General features: G+C 42.0%; 1 protein-coding gene across 1 annotated transcript in view; it reads left to right on the top strand.

Moving 5' to 3' along the window:
* Positions 1-22,312, top strand: part of LOC139763327 (glutamate receptor ionotropic, kainate 4-like) — a 224,483-nt gene that overhangs the window by 48,469 nt on the left and 153,702 nt on the right. Inside the window, exon 3 of the mRNA XM_071689348.1 lies at positions 5,746-5,969. Within this exon, the coding sequence (XP_071545449.1) occupies positions 5,746-5,969 (224 nt within the window). The remainder of the gene's footprint in view (positions 1-5,745; positions 5,970-22,312) is intronic.

Here is a 22,312-nt window from a genome sequence, read left to right as displayed (position 1 = left end):
CCCATACACATGTACATACACACGTCCACACACGCAAATATACATACCTACACAGCTTTCCATGGTTTACCCCGGACGCTTCACATGCCTTGATTCAATCCACTGACAGCACGTCAACCCCTGTATACCACATCGCTCCAATTCACTCTATTCCTTGCCCTCCTTTCACCCTCCTGCATGTTCAGGCCCCGATCACACAAAATCCTTTTCACTCCATCTTTCCACCTCCAATTTGGTCTCCCTCTTCTCCTCGTTCCCTCCACCTCCGACACATATATCCTCTTGGTCAATCTTTCCTCACTCATTCTCTCCATGTGCCCAAACCATTTCAAAACACCCTCTTCTGCTCTCTCAACCACGCTCTTTTTATTTCCACACATCTCTCTTACCCTTACGTTACTTACTCGATCAAACCACCTCACACCACACATTGTCCTCAAACATCTCATTTCCAGCACATCCATCCTCCTGCGCACAACTCTATCCATAGCCCACGCCTCGCAACCATACAACATTGTTGGAACTACTATTCCTTCAAACATACCCATTTTTGCTTTCCGGGATAATGTTCTCGACTTCCACACATTTTTCAAGGCTCCCAAAATGTTCGCCCCCTCCCCCACCCTATGATCCACTTCCGCTTCCATGGTTCCATCCGCTGACAGATCCACTCCCAGATATCTAAAACACTTCACTTCCTCCAGTTTTTCACCATTCAAACTCACCTCCCAATTGACTTGACCCTCAACCCTACTGTACCTAATAACCTTGCTCTTATTCACATTTACTCTTAACTTTCTTCTTCCACACACTTTACCAAACTCCGTCACCAGCGTCTGCAGTTTCTCACATGAATCCGCCACCAGCGCTGTATCATCAGCGAACAACAACTGACTCACTTCCCAAGCTCTCTCATCCCCAACAGACTTCATACTTGCCCCTCTTTCCAAGACTCTTGCATTTACCTCCCTAACAACCCCATCCATAAACAAATTAAACAACCATGGAGACATCACACACCCCTGCCGCAAACCTACATTCACTGAGAACCAATCACTTTCCTCTCTTCCTACACGTACACATGCCTTACATCCTCGATAAAAACTTTTCACTGCTTCTAACAACTTGCCTCCAACACCATATATTCTTAATACCTTCCAGAGAGCATCTCTATCAACTCTATCATATGCCTTCTCCAGATCCATAAATGCTACATACAAATCCATTTGCTTTTCTAAGTATTTCTCACATACATTCTTCAAAGCAAACACCTGATCCACACATCCTCTACCACTTCTGAAACCACACTGCTCTTCCCCAATCTGATGCTCTGTACATGCCTTCACCCTCTCAATCAATACCCTCCCATATAATTTACCAGGAATACTCAACAAACTTATACCTCTGTAATTTGAGCACTCACTCTTATCCCCTTTGCCTTTGTACAATGGCACTATGCACGCATTCCGCAAATCCTCAGGCACCTCACCATGAGTCATACATACATTAAATAACCTTACCAACCAGTCAACAATACAGTCACCCCCTTTTTTAATAAATTCCACTGCAATACCATCCAAACCTGCTGCCTTGCCGGCTTTCATCTTCCGCAAAGCTTTTACTACCTCTTCTCTGTTTACCAAATCATTTTCCCTAACCCTCTCACTTTGCACACCACCTCGACCCAAACACCCTATATCTGCCACTCTGTCATCAGACACATTCAACAAACCTTCAAAATACTCATTCCATCTCCTTCTCACATCACCACTACTTGTTATCACCTCCCCATTTACGCCCTTCACTGAAGTTCCCATTTGCTCCCTTGTCTTACGCACCCTATTTACCTCCTTCCAGAACATCTTTTTATTCTCCCTAAAATTTACTGATAGTCTCTCACCCCAACTCTCATTTGCCCTTTCTTTCACCTCTTGCACCTTTCTCTTGACCTCCTGTCTCTTTCTTTTATACTTCTCCCACTCAATTGCATTTTTTCCCTGCAAAAACCGTCCAAATGCCTCTCTCTTCTCTTTCACCAATACTCTTACTTCTTCATCCCACCACTCACTACCCTTTCTAAACAGCCCACCTCCCACTCTTCTCATGCCACAAGCATCTTTTGCGCAATCCATCACTGATTCCCTAAATACATCCCATTCCTCCCCCACTCCCCTTACTTCCATTGTTCTCACCTTTTTCCATTCTGTACACAGTCTCTCCTGATACTTCTTCACACAGGTCTCCTTCCCAAGCTCACTTACTCTCACCACCTTCTTCACCCCAACATTCACTCTTCTTTTCTGAAAACCCATACTAATCTTCACCTTAGCCTCCACAAGATAATGATCAGACATCCCTCCAGTTGCACCTCTCAGCACATTGACATCCAAAAGTCTCTCTTTCGCACGCCTGTCAATTAATACGTAATCCAATAACGCTCTCTGGCCATCTCTCCTACTTACATAAGTATACTTATGTATATCTCGCTTTTTAAACCAGGTATTCCCAATCATCAGTCCTTTTTCAGCACATAAATCTACAAGCTCTTCACCATTTCCATTTACAACACTGAACACCCCATGCATACCAATTATTCCCTCAACTGCCACATTACTCACCTTTGCATTCAAATCACCCATCACTATAACCCGGTCTCGTGCATCAAAACCGCTAACACACTCATTTAGCTGCTCCCAAAACACTTGCCTCTCATGATCTTTCTTCTCATGCCCAGGTGCATATGCACCAATAATCACCCACCTCTCTCCATCAACTTTCAATTTTACCCATATTAATCGAGAATTTACTTTCTTACATTCTATCAAATACTCCCACAACTCCTGTTTCAGGAGTATTGCTACTCATTCCCTTGCTCTTGTCCTCTCACTAACCCCTGACTTCACTCCCCAGACATTTCCAAACCACTCTTCCCCTTTACCCTTGAGCTTCGTTTCACTCAGAGCCAAAACATCCAGGTTCCTTTCCCCAAACATACTACCTATCTCTCCTTTTTTCACATCTTATACCTCTGTAATTTGAGCACTCACTCTTATCCCTTTTGCCTTTGTATAATGGCACTATACATGCATTCTGCCAATCCTAATGCACCTCACCATGAGCCATACATACCTTAAATATCCTTACCAACCAGTCAACAGCACAGTCACCCCCTTTTTAATAGAATCCACTGCAATACCAACCAAACCCGTCACCTTGCCGGCTTTCAACTTCTGCAAAGCCTTCACTACCTCTTCGCTGCTTACCAAATCATTCTCCCTAACCCTCTCGCTTCGCACACCACCTCGACCAAAACATCCTATATCTGCCACTCTACCATTTAACACATTCAACAAACCTCCAAAATACTCACTCCATCTCCTTCTCACATCATCACTACTTGTTATTACCTACCCATTAGCCCCCTTCACCGATGTTCCCATTTTTCTCTTGTTTTATGCGCTTTATTTACCTCCTTCCAAAACATCTTTTTTTTCCTCCTTAGAATTTGATGAAACTCTCCCACCCCAACTCTCATTTGCCCTCTTTTTCACCTCTTGCACCTCTCCCTTGACTTCCTGCCTCTTTCATTTATACATCTCCCAGTCATTTGCACTATTTCCCTGCAAAACTCGTCCAAATGCCTCTCTCTTCTCTTTCACTAATAATCTTACTTCTTCATCCCACCAGTCACTACCCTTTGTAATCTGCTCACCTCCCACGCTTTTCATGCCACAAGCATCTTTTGCGCAAGCCATCACTGCTTCCTTAAATGCATCCTATTCCTCCCCCACTCCCATTACGTCCTTTCCTCTCCTGCTTTTTCCATTCTGCACTCAGTCTCTCCTGGTACATCTTCACACAGGTCTCCTTCCTAGGCTCACTTACTCTCATCAAAAATGATTATATTTAAAGGAATAATGGTGCCAACAATGTTATATGGTTGCAAGGCGTGGGCTATAGATAGAGTTTTGCTGAGGAGGGTGGATGTGTTGGAAATGAGATGTTTGAGGACAATATATGGTGTAAGGTGGTTTGATCGAGTAAGGAGTGAAAGGGTGAGAGAGATGTATGGTAATAAAAGGAGTGTGGTTGAGAGAGCAGAAGAGGGTATTTTGAAATGGTTCTGTCACATGAAGAGAATGAGTGAGGAAAAATTGGCAAAAGGGACATATGTGTCAGAGTTGGAGGGAACGAGGAGAAGTGGGAGACCAATAGGAGGTGGAAGGATGGAGTGAAAGATTTTGAGCGATCGGGGCCTGAACATGCAGGAGGGTGAAAGGCGAGCAAGGAATAGAGTGAATTGGAACGATATGGTATACCTGGGTCGACGTGCAGTCAATGGATTGAACTAGTGCATTTGAAGCGTCTGGGGTAAACCATGGAAAGTTTTGTGGGGCCTGGCTGTGGAAGGGAGCTGTGGTTTCGGTGTATCATACATGATAGCTAGAGACTGAGTGTGAAAGAGTGTGGCCTTTGTTACCTTTTCGTAGCACTACCTCGCACGCATGCGTTGGGAGGGTGTTTTCATTTCATGTGTGGTGGGGTGGCGACGGAAATGAATAAAGGCAGCAAGTATGAATTATGTACCTGTGTATATATGTGTATGTCTGTCTATGTATATGTAAGTATACGTTGAAATGTATAGGTATGCATATATGCGTGTGTGGACGTATATGTATTTGTCCCAATTGAGAACAAGATTAGCCTCATTCAAGACCGTCAGAAGGTTGCCAAGTCTGTAGATGTTCGTCCCAACTCTGACTGTATATCACAATGCCGTCCAGGTAGACGACACAACCAGGCAGGTCTCTGATGAGGATGTCCATAAGTCGTTGAAATGTTGCAGGGGCATTCTTCATGCCAAAAGGCATCACTTTACACATAAGTCCGTCCTAGCACTACAAAGGTGCTGATGTGTCTTGCTTTCTCCGTTAATCTAATTTACCAGCACCCTTTACTGAGATCTAGTTTTGACAGGTAGCGAGCATTGCCGACACGATCTATGCAGTCTTCCACACGCTGCAGGGGGTAATTATCAGGGGTTCAATTCCGTCTCATATAACTTGAAAACAGAAAGTAAGATAGATTTTATTGAATACCTGTTTGTATTACAGTGAGACAGGAGATGCTGTCGCATATCACTGAAGCGGTGAATGATGTACTGTCAACACCACCACATCTATGTTCCTGTCTACTCTTCACAGATGGCAGGACCCCGGTAATACTAGCTTTGTTGTTTGATAACTTTGGCCTCTACGCAAGACATAGACCTAGTATATATTTTGACCAGCTTGAATACCAATTTTTTTCCATTTTGGGATTTATGACCATCAATATGATATCCATCTTCCTTCCATCACAGTTCACAGAAGTGGGACGACTGCAGGCCTCACTGGGAGTTGGGGTATTTGAAGTTTCAGCAGACGTTCAGGACGCCGAGCTTTCCCACATGGTCATCAAGGCCAGGCGGGTACGTCATTCTCATATTACTGCTGACATGTAATGATCACTCGCATGTTACCGTTGTTGCCGGTAGGTTAGTATTACATCACTGCTTAGATAATTACGTCACAGATACTAATGGCTGGGAGGCTACATTCAAAGTAACTATTGAAGGTTATTCCCGTATCACTTTTGGAATGTGTTGAGAGACCTGTATTACCAATGAGTCACGGGTCACTTTCACGTTATTACTGAGAGAAATAGATTACTATAACAGTATTTGTCTCATGTTAACGTCAACAGCTGCGTCAGTTGTCTTGGTGTGTGACGGTGGTGGTGGTGAGCGACGACCCAGTCTTCCTCGCCGCCTTCGCCCAGTGGTCCCTCAAGGGCCGCCTCCTGGTGTGGTCCACCAGGCTCCTCGCCCTCACCCGCCTGTCTCTCTCGGAATTACGGGACCTTCACAAGACATTTTCTATGATGAACGCCATGTACCTCATTCTGGATGACAAGACTGGATCCATCAAGTAGATAAGATCAAATATTCCTGTTTTATGACAGTCTTAATCACCAAGTCAACAGGTAAAAGAAAGTTGGCGTTTGCTGATGATACAGCGAGTGAGAGATTGCAGAACTTAGTATCTGATTTTGAGCAAGTGTGTTAAAGGTCTTGAGTGTAAATGTATATGCAAAAAGGAAGGCTGTCAGGTTTAGCAGTGCAACGAGATAGATTCGTTGAGGTATGAATTCGAAGGAAGTGGCCCTGGGAGGGCAAATATGGATTTGTTTGAAGACACAGGAGTTATGAAAGTATTGCATAGTTGCAAGGGTGGTCACTGAATAAGAAGGTGGATGTGTTTAAAATGAAATGTTTAAGAACAATAAGAGATGTGCGATGGGGGCTTCAGATAAATAATGGAGGGGTAAGAGATATGATACGAAGAGAAAAGCGCTCGAGAGTGCTGATGAGGGAGTTCTGAAACAGTGTCACCATATAGATAGGATGAGAGAGGAGGCGCTTAACAAAATCAATTATGTATCATATGAAAATTGCACAATGAGATGAGGAAAAAATAACTGGAGATGGAAGTATGGAAAATATAGGAAGATATGTTGAGTGCTCGGGGCCGGAAAATGCTAAAATTTTTAAAACAGTGCATTGGACTGATGTGTTACACAAAAGGGGACGTGCTGTCACTTGACACAACCAGAGTATATGAAACAGCCGGAAGACACCGGGGAAAGGTTTTGGGGCGTGGTTCCGCATAGAAAATATGGTATCAGTGCAATATACATAGCAGCTAAACATCGGATGAAGCAAATGAAGCCTTTGCTCTCGCGGGTAAATGAAAAAGATTTTGTATTTAATTTATATATATATATATATATATATATATATATATATATATATATATATATATATATATATATATATATATATATATATATATATGTATATATATATATATATATATATATATATATATATATATGTATATATATATTGGAAAGGATCACAATTTTGCGCGTGATCAAGATATTCCTATGAGTCCACGGGGAAAATGAAACACGAAAAGTTCCCAAGTGCACTTTCGTGTAATAATCACATCATCAGGGGAGACACAAGACAGAAATATAACAGTCAATTGATATGCATCGAAGAGACGAGGCTAGGACACCATTTGGTAAACATGTGGTTTTCCAAAACATACGTATGTATGTATGGTCGACTTCCAAACATTCTTCAAGGCTCCCAGAATTTTCGCCCCCTCCCCCACCCTAAGATTCACTTCCGCTTTCATGGTTCCATCCGCTGTCAGATCCACTCCCAGATATCTAAAACATTTTACTTCCTCCAGTTTTTCTCCATTCAAACTTACCTCCCAATTGACTTGAACCTCAACCCTACTATACCTAATAAACTAGCTCTTATTCACATTTACTCTCAACTTTCTTCTTTCACACACTTTACCAAACTCAGTCACCAGCTTCTTCAGTTTCTTACATGAATCAGCCACCAGCGCTGTATCATCAGCTAACAACAACTGACTCACTTCCCAAGCTCTCTCATCAACAACAGACTGCATACTTGCCACTCTTTCCCAAACCCTTGCATTCACCTCCCTAACAACCCCATCCATAAACAAATTAAACAACCACGGAGACATCACACACCCCTGCCGCAAACCTATATTCACTGAGAACCAATCACTTTCCTCTCTTCCTACACGTATACATGCCTTACATCCTCGATAAAAACTTTTCACTGTTTCTAACAACTTGCCTCCCACACCATATATTCTTAAAACCTTCCACAGAGCATCTCTATCAACTCTATCATATGCCTTCTCCAGATCCATAAATGCTACATACAAATCCATTAGATTTTCTAAGTATTTCTCATACATTCTTCAAAGCAAACACCTGATCCACATATCCTCTACCTCTTCTGAAACCACACTGCTCTTCCCCAATCTGATGCTCTGTACATGCCTTCACCCTCTCAATCAATACCCTCCCATATAATTTACCAGGAATACTCAACAAACTTATACCTCTATAATTTGAGCATTCACTCTTATCCCCTTTGCCTTTGTCAAATGGCACTATGCAAGCATTCCGCCAATCCTCAGGCACCTCACCATGAATCATACATACATTAAATAACCTTACCAACCAGTCAACAATACAGTCACCCCCTTTTTTAATAAATTCCACTGATATATCATCCAACCTGCTGCCTTGCCGGCTTTCATCTTCCGTAAAGCTTTTACTACCTCTTCTCTATTTACCAAATCATTTTCCCTAATCCTCTCACATTGCACACCACCTCGACCAAAACACCCTATATCTGCCACTCTGTCATCAAACACATTCAATAATCCTTCAAAATACTCACTCCATCTCCTCACATCACCTATACTTGTTATCACCTCCCCATTAGCCCCCTTCACTGAAGTTCCCATTTGATCCCTTGTCTTACGCACTTTATTTACCTCCTTCCAAAACATCTTTTTATTCTCCCTAAAATTTAATGATACTCTCTAACCCCAACTCTAATTTGCCCTCTTTTTCACCTCTTGCATCTTTCTCTTGAGCTACTGCCTCTTTCTTTTATACCTCTCCCACTCATTTGCATTTTTTCCCTGCAAGAACGTCCAAATGCCTCTCTCTTCTCTTTCACTAATAATCTTACATCTTCATCCCACCACTCACTACCTTTTCTAATCAACCCACCTCCCACGTCTCTCATGCCACAAGCATCTTTTGCGCAAGCCATCTCTGATTCCCTAAATACATCCCATTCCTCCCCCATTCCCCTTACCTCCTTTGTTATCACCTTATTCCATTCTGTACTCAGTCTCTCCTGGTACTTCCTCACACAAGTCTCATTCCCAAGCTCACTTACTCTTACCACTCTCTTCACCCAAACATTCTCTCTTCTGAATACCCCCAAAAATCTTCACCTTCGCCTCCACAAGATAATGATCAGACATCCCTCCAGTTGCACCTCTCAGCACATTAACATCCAAAAGTCTCTCTTTCGTGCGTCTATCAACTAACATGTAATCCAATAACGCTCTCTGGCCATCACTCCTACTTACATACGTATACTTATGTATATCTTGCTTTTTAAACCATGTATTCCCAATCACCTGTCCTTTTTCAGCACATAAATGTACAAGCTCTTCACTATTTCCATTTACAACACTGAACACTCCACGTATACCAATTATTCCCTCAACTGCCACATTACTCACCTTTGCATTGAAATCACCCATCACTATAACCCGGTCTTGTGAATCAAAACCACTAACACACTCATTCAGCTGTTCCCAAAACATTTGCCTCTCATGATCTTTCTTCTCATGCCCAGGTGCATATGAACCAATAATCACCCATCTCTCTCCATCAACTTTCAGTTTTACCCATATCAATCTAGAATTTACTTTCTTACATTCTATCACATACTCCCACAACTCCTGATTCAGGAGTAGTGCTACTCCTTCCCTTGCTCATGTCTTCTCATTAACCCCTGACTTTACTCCCAAGACATTCCCAAACCCCTCTTCCCCTTTACCCTTGAGCTTCGTTTCACTCAGAGCCAAAACATCCATGTTCCTTTCCTCAAACATACTACCTATATCTAATTATTTCTCATCTTGGTTACATCCACACACATTTAGGCACCCCAATCTGAGCCTTCGAGGAGGATGAGCACTCCTCGCGTGACTTCTTCTTCTGTTTCCCCTTTTGGAAAGTTAAAATACAAGGAGAGGAGGGTTTCTGGCCGCCCGCTCCCGTCCCCTTTAGTTGCCTTCTACGACACGTGAGAAATGCGTGGGAAATATTCTTTCTCCCCTATCTCCAGGGATATATATATATATATATATATATATATGTACATATATGTTTATATATATATATATATAAATATATATATATATATATATATATATATATATATATATATATATATATATATATATATATATATATATATATATATATATATATATATATATATATATATATATATATACATATATATATATATATATATATATATATATATATATATATATATATATATATATATATATATATATATATATATATATATATATATATATATATATATATATATATATATATATATATATATATATATATATATATATATATATATATATATATTTATATATATATGTTATTTGTGGAGGCGAAGGTGAAGATTTGTGGGGGTTTTCAGAAATGAAGAGAGAATGTTGGGGTGAAGAGAGTGGTGAGAGTAAGTGAGTTTGAGAAGAAGACTTGTGTGAGAAAGTACCAGGAGAGACTGAGTACAGAATGGAAAAAGGTAAGAACAAAGGAGGTAAGGGGAGTGGGGGAGGAATGGGATTTATTTAGGGAAGCAGCGATGGCTTGCGCAAAAGACGCTTGTGGTATGAGAGACGTGGGAGGTGGGTTGATTAGAAAAGGTAGTGAGTGATGGGATTAAGAAGTAAGATTATTAGTGATAGAGAAGAGAGAGGCATTTGGACGATTTTTGCAGGGAAAAATTGCAAATGAGTGGGAGAGGTATAAAAGAAAGTGGCAGGAGGTCAAGAGAAAGGTGCAAGAGGCGAAAAAGAGGATGTTTGGATCAGGTGTTTGCTTTGAAGAATGTATGTGAGAAATACTTAGAAAAGCAAATGGATTTGTATGTAGCATTTATGGATCTGGAGAAGGCATATGATAGAGTTGATAGAGATGCTCTGTGGAAGGTATTAAGATTATATGGTGTGGGAGGAAAGTTGTTAGAAGCAGTGAAAAGCTTTTATCGAGGATGTAAGGCATGCGTACGTGTAGGAAGAGAGGAAAGTGATTGGTTCTCAGTGAATGTAGGTTTGCGGCAGGGGTGTGTGATGTCTCCATGGTTGTTTAATTTGTTTATGGATGGGGTTGTTAGGGAGGTAAATGCAAGAGTTTTGGAAAGAGGGGCAAGTATGCAGTCTGTTCAGGATGAGAGAGCTTGGGAAGTGAGTCAGTTGTTGTTCGCTGATGATACAGCGCTGGTGGCTGATTCATGTAAGAAACTGCAGAAGCTAGGGACTGAGTTTGGTAAAGTGTGTGAAAGAAGAAAGTTAAGAGTAAATGTGAGTAAGAGCAAGGTTATTAGGTACAGTAGGGTTGAGGGTCAAGTCAATTGGGAGGTAAGTTTGAATCGAGAAAAACTGGAAGAACTGAAGTGTTTTAGATATCTGGGAGTGGATCTGGCAGCGGATGGAACCATGGAAGCGGAAGTGAATCATAGGGTGGGGGAGGGGGCGAAAATTCTGGGAGCCTTGAAGAATGTTTGGAAGTCAAGAACATTATCTCGGAAAGCAAAAATGTGTATGTTTGAAGGAATAGTGGTTCCAACAATGTTGTATGTTGCGAGGCGTGGGCTATGAATAGAATTGTGCGCAGGAGGGTGGAGGTACTGGAATTGAGATGTTTCAGGACAATATGTGGTGCGAGGTGGTTTGATCTAGTAAGTAATGTAAGGGTAAAAGAGATGTGTGGAAATAATAAGAGCGTGGTTGAGAGAGCAGAAGAGGGTGTTTTGAAATGGTTTGGTCACATGGAGAGAATGAGTGAAGAAAGATTGACCAAGAGGATATATGTGTCAGAGGTGGAGGGAACGAGGAGAAGTGGGAGACCAAATTGGAGGTGGAAAGATGGAGTGAAAAAGATTTTAAGTGATCGGGGACTAAACATGCAGGAGGTTGAAAGGCGTGCAAGGAATAGAGTGAATTGGAACGATGTGGTATACCGGGGTCGACGTGCTGTCAGTGGATTGAACCAGGGCATGTGAAGTGTCTGGGATAAACCATGGAAAGTTCTGTGTGGCCTGGATGTGGAAAGGGAGCTGTGGTTTCGGTGCATTATTACATGACAGCTAGAGACTGAGTGTGAACTAATGTGGCCTTTGTTGTCTTTTCCTAGCGCTACCTCGCACATATGAGGGGGGAGGGGGTTGTTATTCCATGTGTGGCGAGGTGGCGATAGGAACAAATAAAGACAGTATGAATTACGTATATGTGTATATATGTATATGTCTGTGTGTGTATATATATGTGTACATTGAGATGTATAGGTATGTATATTTGCGTGTGTGGACGTGTATGTATATACATGTGTATGTGGGCTGGATAGGCCATTTTTGCGTCTGTTTCCTTTCGCTAGCTCGCAAACGCGGGAGACAGCGACAAAGCAAAATAAATAAGTAAATAAATAAATATATATATATATATATATATATATATATATATATATATATATATATATATATATATATTTTTTTTTTTTTTTTTATACTTTGTCGCTGTCTCCCGCGTTTGCGAGGTAGCGCAAGGAAACAGACGAAAGAAATGGCCCAACCCCCCCCCCAAAACACATGTACATACACACGTCCACACACGCAAATATACATACCTACACAGCTTTCCATGGTTTACCCCGGACGCTTCACATGCCCTGGTTCAATCCACTGACAGCACGTCAACCCTTTATACCACATCAGTCCAATTCGCTCTATTTCTTGCCCTCCTTTCACCCTCCTGCATGTTCAGGCCCCGATCACACAAAATCCTTTTCACTCCATCTTTCCACCTCCAATTTGGTCTCCCTCTTCTCCTCGTTCCCTCCACCTCCGACACATATATCCTCTTGGTCAATCTTTCCTCACTCATTCTCTCCATGTGCCCAAACCATTTCAAAACACCCTCTTCTGCTCTCTCAACCACGCTCTTTTCATTTCCACACATCTCTCTTACCCTTACGTTACTTACTCGATCAAACCACCTCACACCACATATTGTCCTCAAGCATCTCATTTCCAGCACATCCAACCTCCTGCGCACAACTCTATCCATAGCCCACGCCTCGCAACCATACAACATTGTTGGAACCACTATTCCTTCAAACATACCCATTTTTGCTTTCCGGGATAATGTTCTCGACTTCCACACATTTTTCAAGGCTCCCAAAATTTTCGCCCCCTCCCCCACCCTATGATCCACTTCCGCTTCCATGGTTCCATCCGCTGCCAGATCCACTCCCAGATATCTAAAACACTTCACTTCCTCCAGTTTTTCTCCATTCAAACTCACCTCCCAATTGACTTGACCCTCAACCGTACTGTACCTAATAACCTTGCTCTTATTCACATTTACTCTTAACTTTCTTCTTCCACACACTTTACCAAACTCCGTCACCAGCTTCTGCAGTTTCTCACATGAATCCGCCACCAGCGCTGTATCATCAGCGAACAACAACTACCTCACTTCCCAAGCTCTCTCATCCCCAACAGACTTCATACTTGCCCCTCTTTCCAAAACTCTTGCATTTACCTCCCTAACAACCCCATCCATAAACAAATTAAACAACCATGGAGACATCACACACCCCTGCCGCAAACCTACATTCACTGAGAACCAATCACTTTCCTCTCTTCCTACACGTACACATGCCTTACATCCTCGATAAAAACTTTTCACTGCTTCTAACAACTTGCCTCCCACACCATATATTCTTAATACCTTCCACAGAGCATCTCTATCAACTCTATCATATGCCTTCTCCAGATCCATAAATGCTACATACAAATCCATTTGCTTTTCTAAGTATTTCTCACATACATTCTTCAAAGCAAACACCTGATCCACACATCCTCTACCACTTCTGAAACCACACTGCTCTTCCCCAATCTGATGCTCTGTACATGCCTTCACCCTCTCAATCAGTACCCTCCCATATAATTTACCAGGAATACTCAACAAACTTATACCTCTGTAATTTGAGCACTCACTCTTATCCCCTTTGCCTTTGTACAATGGCACTATGCACGCATTCCGCCAATCCTCAGGCACCTCACCATGAGTCATACATACATTAAATAACCTTACCAACCAGTCAACAATACAGTCACCCCCTTTTTTAATAAATTCCACTGCAATACCATCCAAACCTGCTGCCTTGCCGGCTTTCATCTTCCGCAAAGCTTTTACTACCTCTTCTCTGTTTACCAAATCATTTTCCCTAACCCTCTCACTTTGCACACCACCTCGACCCAAACACCCTATATCTGCCACTCTGTCATCAGACACATTCAACAAACCTTCAAAATACTCATTCCATCTTCTTCTCACATCACATCACTTGTTATCACCTCCCCATTTACGCCCTTCACTGAAGTTCCCATTTGCTCCCTTGTCTTACGCACCCTATTTACCTCCTTCCAGAACATCTTTTTATTCTCCCTAAAATTTACTGATAGTCTCTCACCCCAACTCTCATTTGCCCTTTTTTTCACCTCTTGCACCTTTCTCTTGACCTCCTGTCTCTTTCTTTTATACTTCTCCCACTCAATTGCATTTTTTCCCTGCAAAAATCGTCCAAATGCCTCTCTCTCCTCTTTCACTAATACTCTTACTTCTTCATCCCACCACTCACTACCCTTTCTAAACAGCCCACCTCCCACTCTTCTCATGCCACAAGCATCTTTTGCGCAATCCATCACTGATTCCCTAAATACATCCCATTCCTCCCCCACTCCCCTTACTTAAATTGTTCTCACCTTTTTCCATTCTGTACACAGTCTCTCCAGATACTTCTTCACACAGGTCTCCTTCCCAAGCTCACTTACTCTCACCACCTTATTCACCCCAACATTCACTCTTCTTTTCTGAAAACCCATACTAATCTTCACCTTAGCCTCCACAAGATAATGATCAGACATCCCTCCAGTTGCACCTCTCAGCACATTGACATCCAAAAGTCTCTCTTTCGCACGCCTGTCAATTAACACGTAATCCAATAACGCTCTCTGGCCATCTCTCCTACTTACATAAGTATACTTATGTATATCTCGCTTTTTAAACCAGGTATTCCCAATCATCAGTCCTTTTTCAGCACATAAATCTACAAGCTCTTCACCATTTCCATTTACAACACTGAACACCCCATGCATACCAATTATTCCCTCAACTGCCACATTACTCACCTTTGCATTCAAATCACCCATCACTATAACCCGATCTCGTGCATCAAAACCGCTAACACACTCATTTAGCTGCTCCCAAAACACTTGCCTCTCATGATCTTTCTTCTCATGCCCAGGTGCATATGCACCAATAATCACCCACCTCTCTCCATCAACTTTCAATTTTACCCATATTAATCGAGAATTTACTTTTTTACATTCTATCACATACTCCCACAACTCCTGTTTCAGGAGTATTGCTACTCCTTCCCTTGCTCTTGTCCTCTCACTAACCCCTGACTTCACTCCCCAGACATTTCCAAACCACTCTTCCCCTTTACCCTTGAGCTTCGTTTCACTCAGAGCCAAAACATCCAGGTTCCTTTCCTCAAACATACTACCTATCTCTCCTTTTTTCACATCTTGGTTACATCCACACACATTTAGGCACCCCACTCTGAGCCTTCGAGGAGGATGAGCACTCCCCGCGTGACTCCTTCTTCTGTTTCCCATTTTAGAAAGTTAATACAAGGAGGGGAGGATTTCCGGCCCCCCGCTCCCGTCCCCTCTAGTCGCTTTCTACGACACGCGAGGAATACGTGGGAAGTACTCTTTCACCCCTATCCCCAGGGATAATATACATATATGTATACACACACACACACACACACACACACACACACACACACACACACACATATATATATATATATATATATATATATTTTTTTTTTTTTTTTTAAACTTTGTCGCTGTCTCCCGCGTTTGCGAGGTAGCGCAAGGAAACAGACGAAAGAAATGGCCCAACCCCCCCCTCCCATACACATGTACATACACACGTCCACACACGCAAATATACATACCTACACAGCTTTCCATGGTTTACCCCAGACGCTTCACATGCCTTGATTCAATCCACTGACAGCACGTCAACCCCGGTATACCACATCGCTCCAATTCACTCTATTCCTTGCCCTCCTTTCACCCTCCTGCATGTTCAGGCCCCGATCACACAAAATCTTTTTCACTCCATCTTTCCACCTCCAATTTGGTCTCCCTCTTCTCCTCGTTCCCTCCACCTCCGACACATATATCCTCTTGGTCAATCTTTCCTCACTCATTCTCTCCATGTGCCCAAACCATTTCAAAACACCCTCTTCTGCTCTCTCAACCACGCTCTTTTTATTTCCACACATCTCTCTTACCCTTACGTTACTTACTCGATCAAACCACCTCACACCACACATTTTCCTCAAACATCTCATTTCCAGCACATCCATCCTCCTGCGCACAACTCTATCCATAGCCCACGCCTCGCAACCATACAACATTGTTGGAACCACTATTCCTTCAAACATACCCATTTTTGCTTTCCGAGATAATGTTCTCGACTTCCACACATTTTTCAAGGCTCCCAAAATTTTCGCCCCCTCCCCCACCCTATGATCCACTTCCGCTTCCATGGTTCCATCCGCTGACAGATCCACTCCCAGATATCTAAAACACTTCACTTCCTCCAGTTTTTCTCCATTCAAACTCACCTCCCAATTGACTTGACCCTCAACCCTACTGTACCTAATAACCTTGCTCTTATTCACATTCACTCTTAACTTTCTTCTTCCACACACTTTACCAAACTCAGTCACCAGCTTCTGCAGTTTCTCACATGAATCAGCCACCAGCGCTGTATCATCAGCGAACAACAACTGACTCACTTCCCAAGCTCTCTCATCCCCAACAGACTTCATACTTGACCCTCTTTCCAGGACTCTTGCATTTACCTCCCTAACAACCCCATCCATAAACAAATTAAACAACCATGGAGACATCACACACCCCTGCCGCAAACCTACATTCACTGAGAACCAATCACTTTCCTCTCTTCCTACACGTACACATGCCTTACATCCTCGATAAAAACTTTTCACTGCTTCTAACAACTTGCCTCACAACACCATATATTCTTAATACCTTCCACAGAGCATCTCTATCAACTCTATCATATGCCTTCTCCAGATCCATAAATGCTACATACAAATCCATTTGCTTTTCTAAGTATTTCTCACATACATTCTTCAAAGCAAACACCTGATCCACACATCCTCTACCACTTCTGAAACCGCACTGCTCTTCCCCAATCTGATGCTCTGTACATGCCTTCACCCTCTCAATCAATACCCTCCCATATAGTTTACCAGGAATACTCAACAAACTTATACCTCTGTAATTTGAGCACTCACTCTTATCCCCTTTGCCTTTGTACAATGGCACTATGCACGCATTCCGCCAATCCTCAGGCACCTCACCATGAGTCATACATACATTAAATAACCTTACCAACCAGTCAACAATACAGTCACCCCCTTTTTTAATAAATTCCACTGCAATACCATCCAAACCTGCTGCCTTGCCGGCTTTCATCTTCCGCAAAGCTTTTACTACCTCTTCTCTGTTTACCAAATCATTTTCCCTAACCCTCTCACTTTGCACACCACCTCGACCAAAACACCCTATATCTGCCACTCTGTCATCAGACACATTCAACAAACCTTCAAAATACTCATTCCATCTCCTTCTCACATCACCACTACTTGTTATCACCTCCCCATTTACGCCCTTCACTGAAGTTCCCATTTGCTCCCTTGTCTTACGCACCCTATTTACCTCCTTCCAGAACATCTTTTTATTCTCCCTAAAATTTACTGATAGTCTCTCACCCCAACTCTCATTTGCCCTTTTTTTCACCTCTTGCACCTTTCTCTTGACCTCCTGTCTCTTTCTTTTATACTCTTTCTTTTATGCCTCTCTCTTCTCTTTCACTAATACTCTTACTTCTTCATCCCACCACTCACTACCCTTTCTAAACAGCCCACCTCCCACTCTTCTCATGCCACAAGCATCTTTTGCGCAATCCATCACTGATTCCCTAAATACATCCCATTCCTCCCCCACTCCCCTTACTTCCATTGTTCTCACCTTTTTCCATTCTGTACACAATCTCTCCTGGTACTTCCCCACACAGGTCTCCTTCCCAAGCTCACTTACTCTCACCACCTTCTTCACCCCAACATTCACTCCTCTTTTCTGAAAACCCATACTAATCTTCACCTTAGCCTCCACAAGATAATGATCAGACATCCCTCCAGTTGCACCTCTCAGCACATTAACATCCAAAAGTCTCTCTTTCGCACGCCTGTCAATTAACACGTAATCCAATAACGCTCTCTGGCCATCTCTCCTACTTACATAAGTATACTTATGTATATCTCGCTTTTTAAACCAGGTATTCCCAATCATCAGTCCTTTTTCAGCACATAAATCTACAAGCTCTTCACCATTTCCATTTACAACACTGAACACCCCATGCATACCAATTATTCTCTCAACTGCCACATTACTCACCTTTGCATTCAAATCACCCATCACTATAACCCGGTCTCGTGCATCAAAACCGCTAACACACTCATTCAGCTGCTCCCAAAACACTTGCCTCTCATGATCTTTCTTCTCATGCCCAGGTGCATATGCACCGATAATCACCCACCTCTCTCCATCAACTTTCAATTTTACCCATATTAATCGAGAATTTACTTTCTTACATTCTATCACATACTCCCACAACTCCTGTTTCAGGAGTATTGCTACTCCTTCCCTTGCTCTTGTCCTCTCACTAACCCCTGACTTCACTCCCCAGACATTTCCAAACCACTCTTCCCCTTTACCCTTGAGCTTCGTTTCACTCAGAGCCAAAACATCCAGGTTCCTTTCCTCAAACATACTACCTATCTCTCCTTTTTTCACATCTTGGTTACATCCACACACATTTAGGCACCCCACTCTGAGCCTTCGAGGAGGATGATCACTCCCCGCGTGACTCCTTCTTCTGTTTCCCATTTTAGAAAGTTAATACAAGGAGGGGAGGATTTCCGGCCCCCCGCTCCCGTCCCCTCTAGTCGCTTTCTACGACACGCGAGGAATACGTGGGAAGTATTCTTTCACCCCTATCCCCAGGGATAATATACATATATATATACATATACACACACACACACATACACACACATACGCACATACACACACACACACACACATACATATATATACATATGAAAAATGTAAGAAACAATTTAGAAAACAAACTTTTAGCTTGAAATGAATGAAAAAATGAATGTCACATAATGGTTCAACCTCTGGCTATGGAAAAGGAAATGTACAATTTATTCACACAAACGTCAATAGCAGTTCTCATCAATTTCACCACTGTATCAATAAGCTTCAATGTCTAAGCTACATTTTTCTCCAACTTCACTATTTTCTTGTCAAAAACACCATGCATGAAAACTATCACTCCAGTAACACAACTATAAACATTTACTTCCCCTTTAAAAGTTCTGGGGAAGTCTGTCTCGATACACTGCGGCGAGGCGACGCGACGCTGACACAATCACTGTCACAATATCACTTCTGCCTCCTCAAGTCAATCTCTCAGCCACAGTGCAGGCCTTCATCGTCGAAATCGGTTTTGTCTTCAGACGTCTCCTCGTAATATATATATATATATATATATATATATATATATATATGAGACAAGTTGTATCAGGTAACGACGTCGCTTGGATTTACGACCTTATCACTGTATGTTCACCAGAGCAGAAGTGTCCTGACGTTTAATACTAAATATCAGACGAGGCAAACGTATCATATATCATATATATATATATAGTATACGCAGTAAAAGCTTTGCAGAAGATGAAATCCGGAAGGCAGAAGGTTTGGATGGTATTGCAGTGGAATTTATTAAAAAAGGGGTGACTCTATAGTTGACTGGTTGGTAAGGTTATTTAATGTATGTATGATTCATGGTGAGGTGCCTGGGGATTAGGGGAATGCGTGTATAGTGCCATTGTACAAAGGCAAAGGGGATAAGAGTGAGTCCTCAAATTACAGATGTATAAGTTTGTTGAGTATTCCTGGTAAATTATATGGGAGGATATTGATTGAGAGGGTGAAGGCATGTACAGAGCATCAGATTGGGGAATAGCTGTGTGGTTTCAGAAGTGGTAGAGGATATGAGGATCAGGTGTTTGCTTTGAAGAATGTATGTGAGAAATACTTAGAAAAGCAAATGGATTTATAAGTAGCATTTATGGATCTGGAGAAGGCATATGATAGAGTTGATAGAGATGCTCTGTGGAAGGTATTAAGATTATATGGTGTGGGAGGAAAGTTGTTAGAAGCAGTGAAAAGCTTTTATCGAGGATGTAAGGCATGCGTACGTGTAGGAAGAGAGGAAAGTGATTGGTTCTCAGTGAATGTAGGTTTGCGGCAGGGGTGTGTGATGTCTCCATGGTTGTTTAATTTGTTTATGGATGGGGTTGTTAGGGAGGTGAATGCAAGAGTTTTGGAAAGAGGGGCAAGTATGCAGCCTGTTCAGGATGAGAGAGCTTGGGAAGTGATTCAGTTGTTGTTCGCTGATGATACAGCGCTGGTGGCTGATTCATGTAAGAAACTGAAGAAGCTAGGGACTGAGTTTGGTAAAGTGTGTGAAAGAAGAAAGTTAAGAGTAAATGTGAGTAAGAGCAAGGTTATTAGGTACAGTAGGGTTGAGGGTCAAGTCAATTGGGAGGTAAGTTTGAATCGAGAAAAACTGGAAGAACTGAAGTGTTTTAGATATCTGTGAGTGGATCTGGCAGCGGATGGAACTATGGAAGCGGAAGTGAATCATAGGGTGGGGGAGGGGGCGAAAATTCCGGGAGCCTTGAAGAATGTTTGGAAGTCGAGAACATTATCTCGGAAAGCAAAAATGTGTATGTTTGAAGGAATAGTGGTTCCAACAATGTTGTATGGTTGCGAGGCGTGGGCTATGAATAGAATTGTGCGCAGGAGGGTGGAGGTACTGGAATTGAGATGTTTCAGGACAATATGTGGTGCGAGGTGGTTTGATCTAGTAAGTAATGTAAGGGTAAAAGAGATGTGTGGAAATAATAAGAGCGTGGTTAAGAGAGCAGAAGAGGGTGTTTTGAAATGGTTTGGTCACATGGAAAGAATGAGTGAAGAAAGATTGACCAAGAGGATATATGTGTCAGAGGTGTAGGGAACGAGGAGAAGTGGGAGACCAAATTGGAGGTGGAAAGATGGAGTGAAAAAGATTTTGAGTGATCGGGGACTAAACATGCAGGAGGTTGAAAGGCGTGCAAGGAATAGAGTGAATTGGAACGATGTGGTATACCGGGGTCGACGTGCTGTCAATGGATTGAACCAGGGCATGTGAAGTGTCTGGGGTAAACCATGGAAAGTTCTGTGTGGCCTGGATGTGGAAAGGGAGCTGTGGTTTCGGTGCATTATTACATGACAGCTAGAGACTGAGTGTGAACTAATGTGGCCTTTGTTATCTTTTACTAGCGCTACCTCGCACACATGAGGGGGGAGGGGGTTGTTATTCCATGTGTGGCGAGGTGGCGATAGGAACAAATAAAGACAGTATGAATTACGTACATGTGTATATATGTATATGTCTGTGTGTGTATATATATGTGTACATTGAGATGTATAGGTATGTATATTTGCGTGTGTGGACGTGTATGTATATACATGTGTATGTGGGCTGGTTAGGCCATTTTTGCGTCTGTTTCCTTGCGCTAGCTCGCAAACGCGGGAAACAGCGACAAAGCAAAATAAATAAGTAAATGAATATATATACATATATATATATATATATATATATATATACATATATATATATATATATATATATATATATATATATATATATATATATATATATATATATATATATATATATATATATATATATATATATATATAGTATACGCAGTAAAAGCTTTGCAGAAGATGAAAGCCGGAAGGCAGCAGGTTTGGATGGTATTGCAGTGGAATTTATTAAAAAAGGGGTGACTCTATAGTTGACTGGTTGGTAAGGTTATTTAATGTATGTATAATTCATGGTGAGGTGCCTGGGGATTAGGGGAATGCGTGTATAGTGCCATTGTACAAAGGCAAAGGGGATAAGAGTGAGTCCTCAAATTACAGAGGTATAAGTTTGTTGAGTATTCCTGGTAAATTATATGGGAGGATATTGATTGAGAGGGTGAAGGCATGTACAGAGCATCAGATTGGGGAATAGCAGTGTGGTTTCAGAAGTGGTAGAGGATATGAGGATCAGGTGTTTGCGTTGAAGAATGTATGTGAGAAATACTTAGAAAAGCAAATGGATTTGTAAGTAGCATTTATGGATCTGGAGAAGGCATATGATAGAGTTGATAGAGATGCTCTGTGGAAGGTACTAAGAATATATGGTATGGGAGGCAAGTTGTTAGAAGCAGTGAAAAGTTTTTATCGAGG

The sequence above is a fragment of the Panulirus ornatus genome, chromosome 46 (assembly GCF_036320965.1).
Source record: "Panulirus ornatus isolate Po-2019 chromosome 46, ASM3632096v1, whole genome shotgun sequence".
Lineage (NCBI taxonomy): Eukaryota > Metazoa > Arthropoda > Malacostraca > Decapoda > Palinuridae > Panulirus > Panulirus ornatus.
Note: the sequence above shows the minus strand (reverse complement) of the source record. Positions and strands in the feature narration are given on the sequence as shown.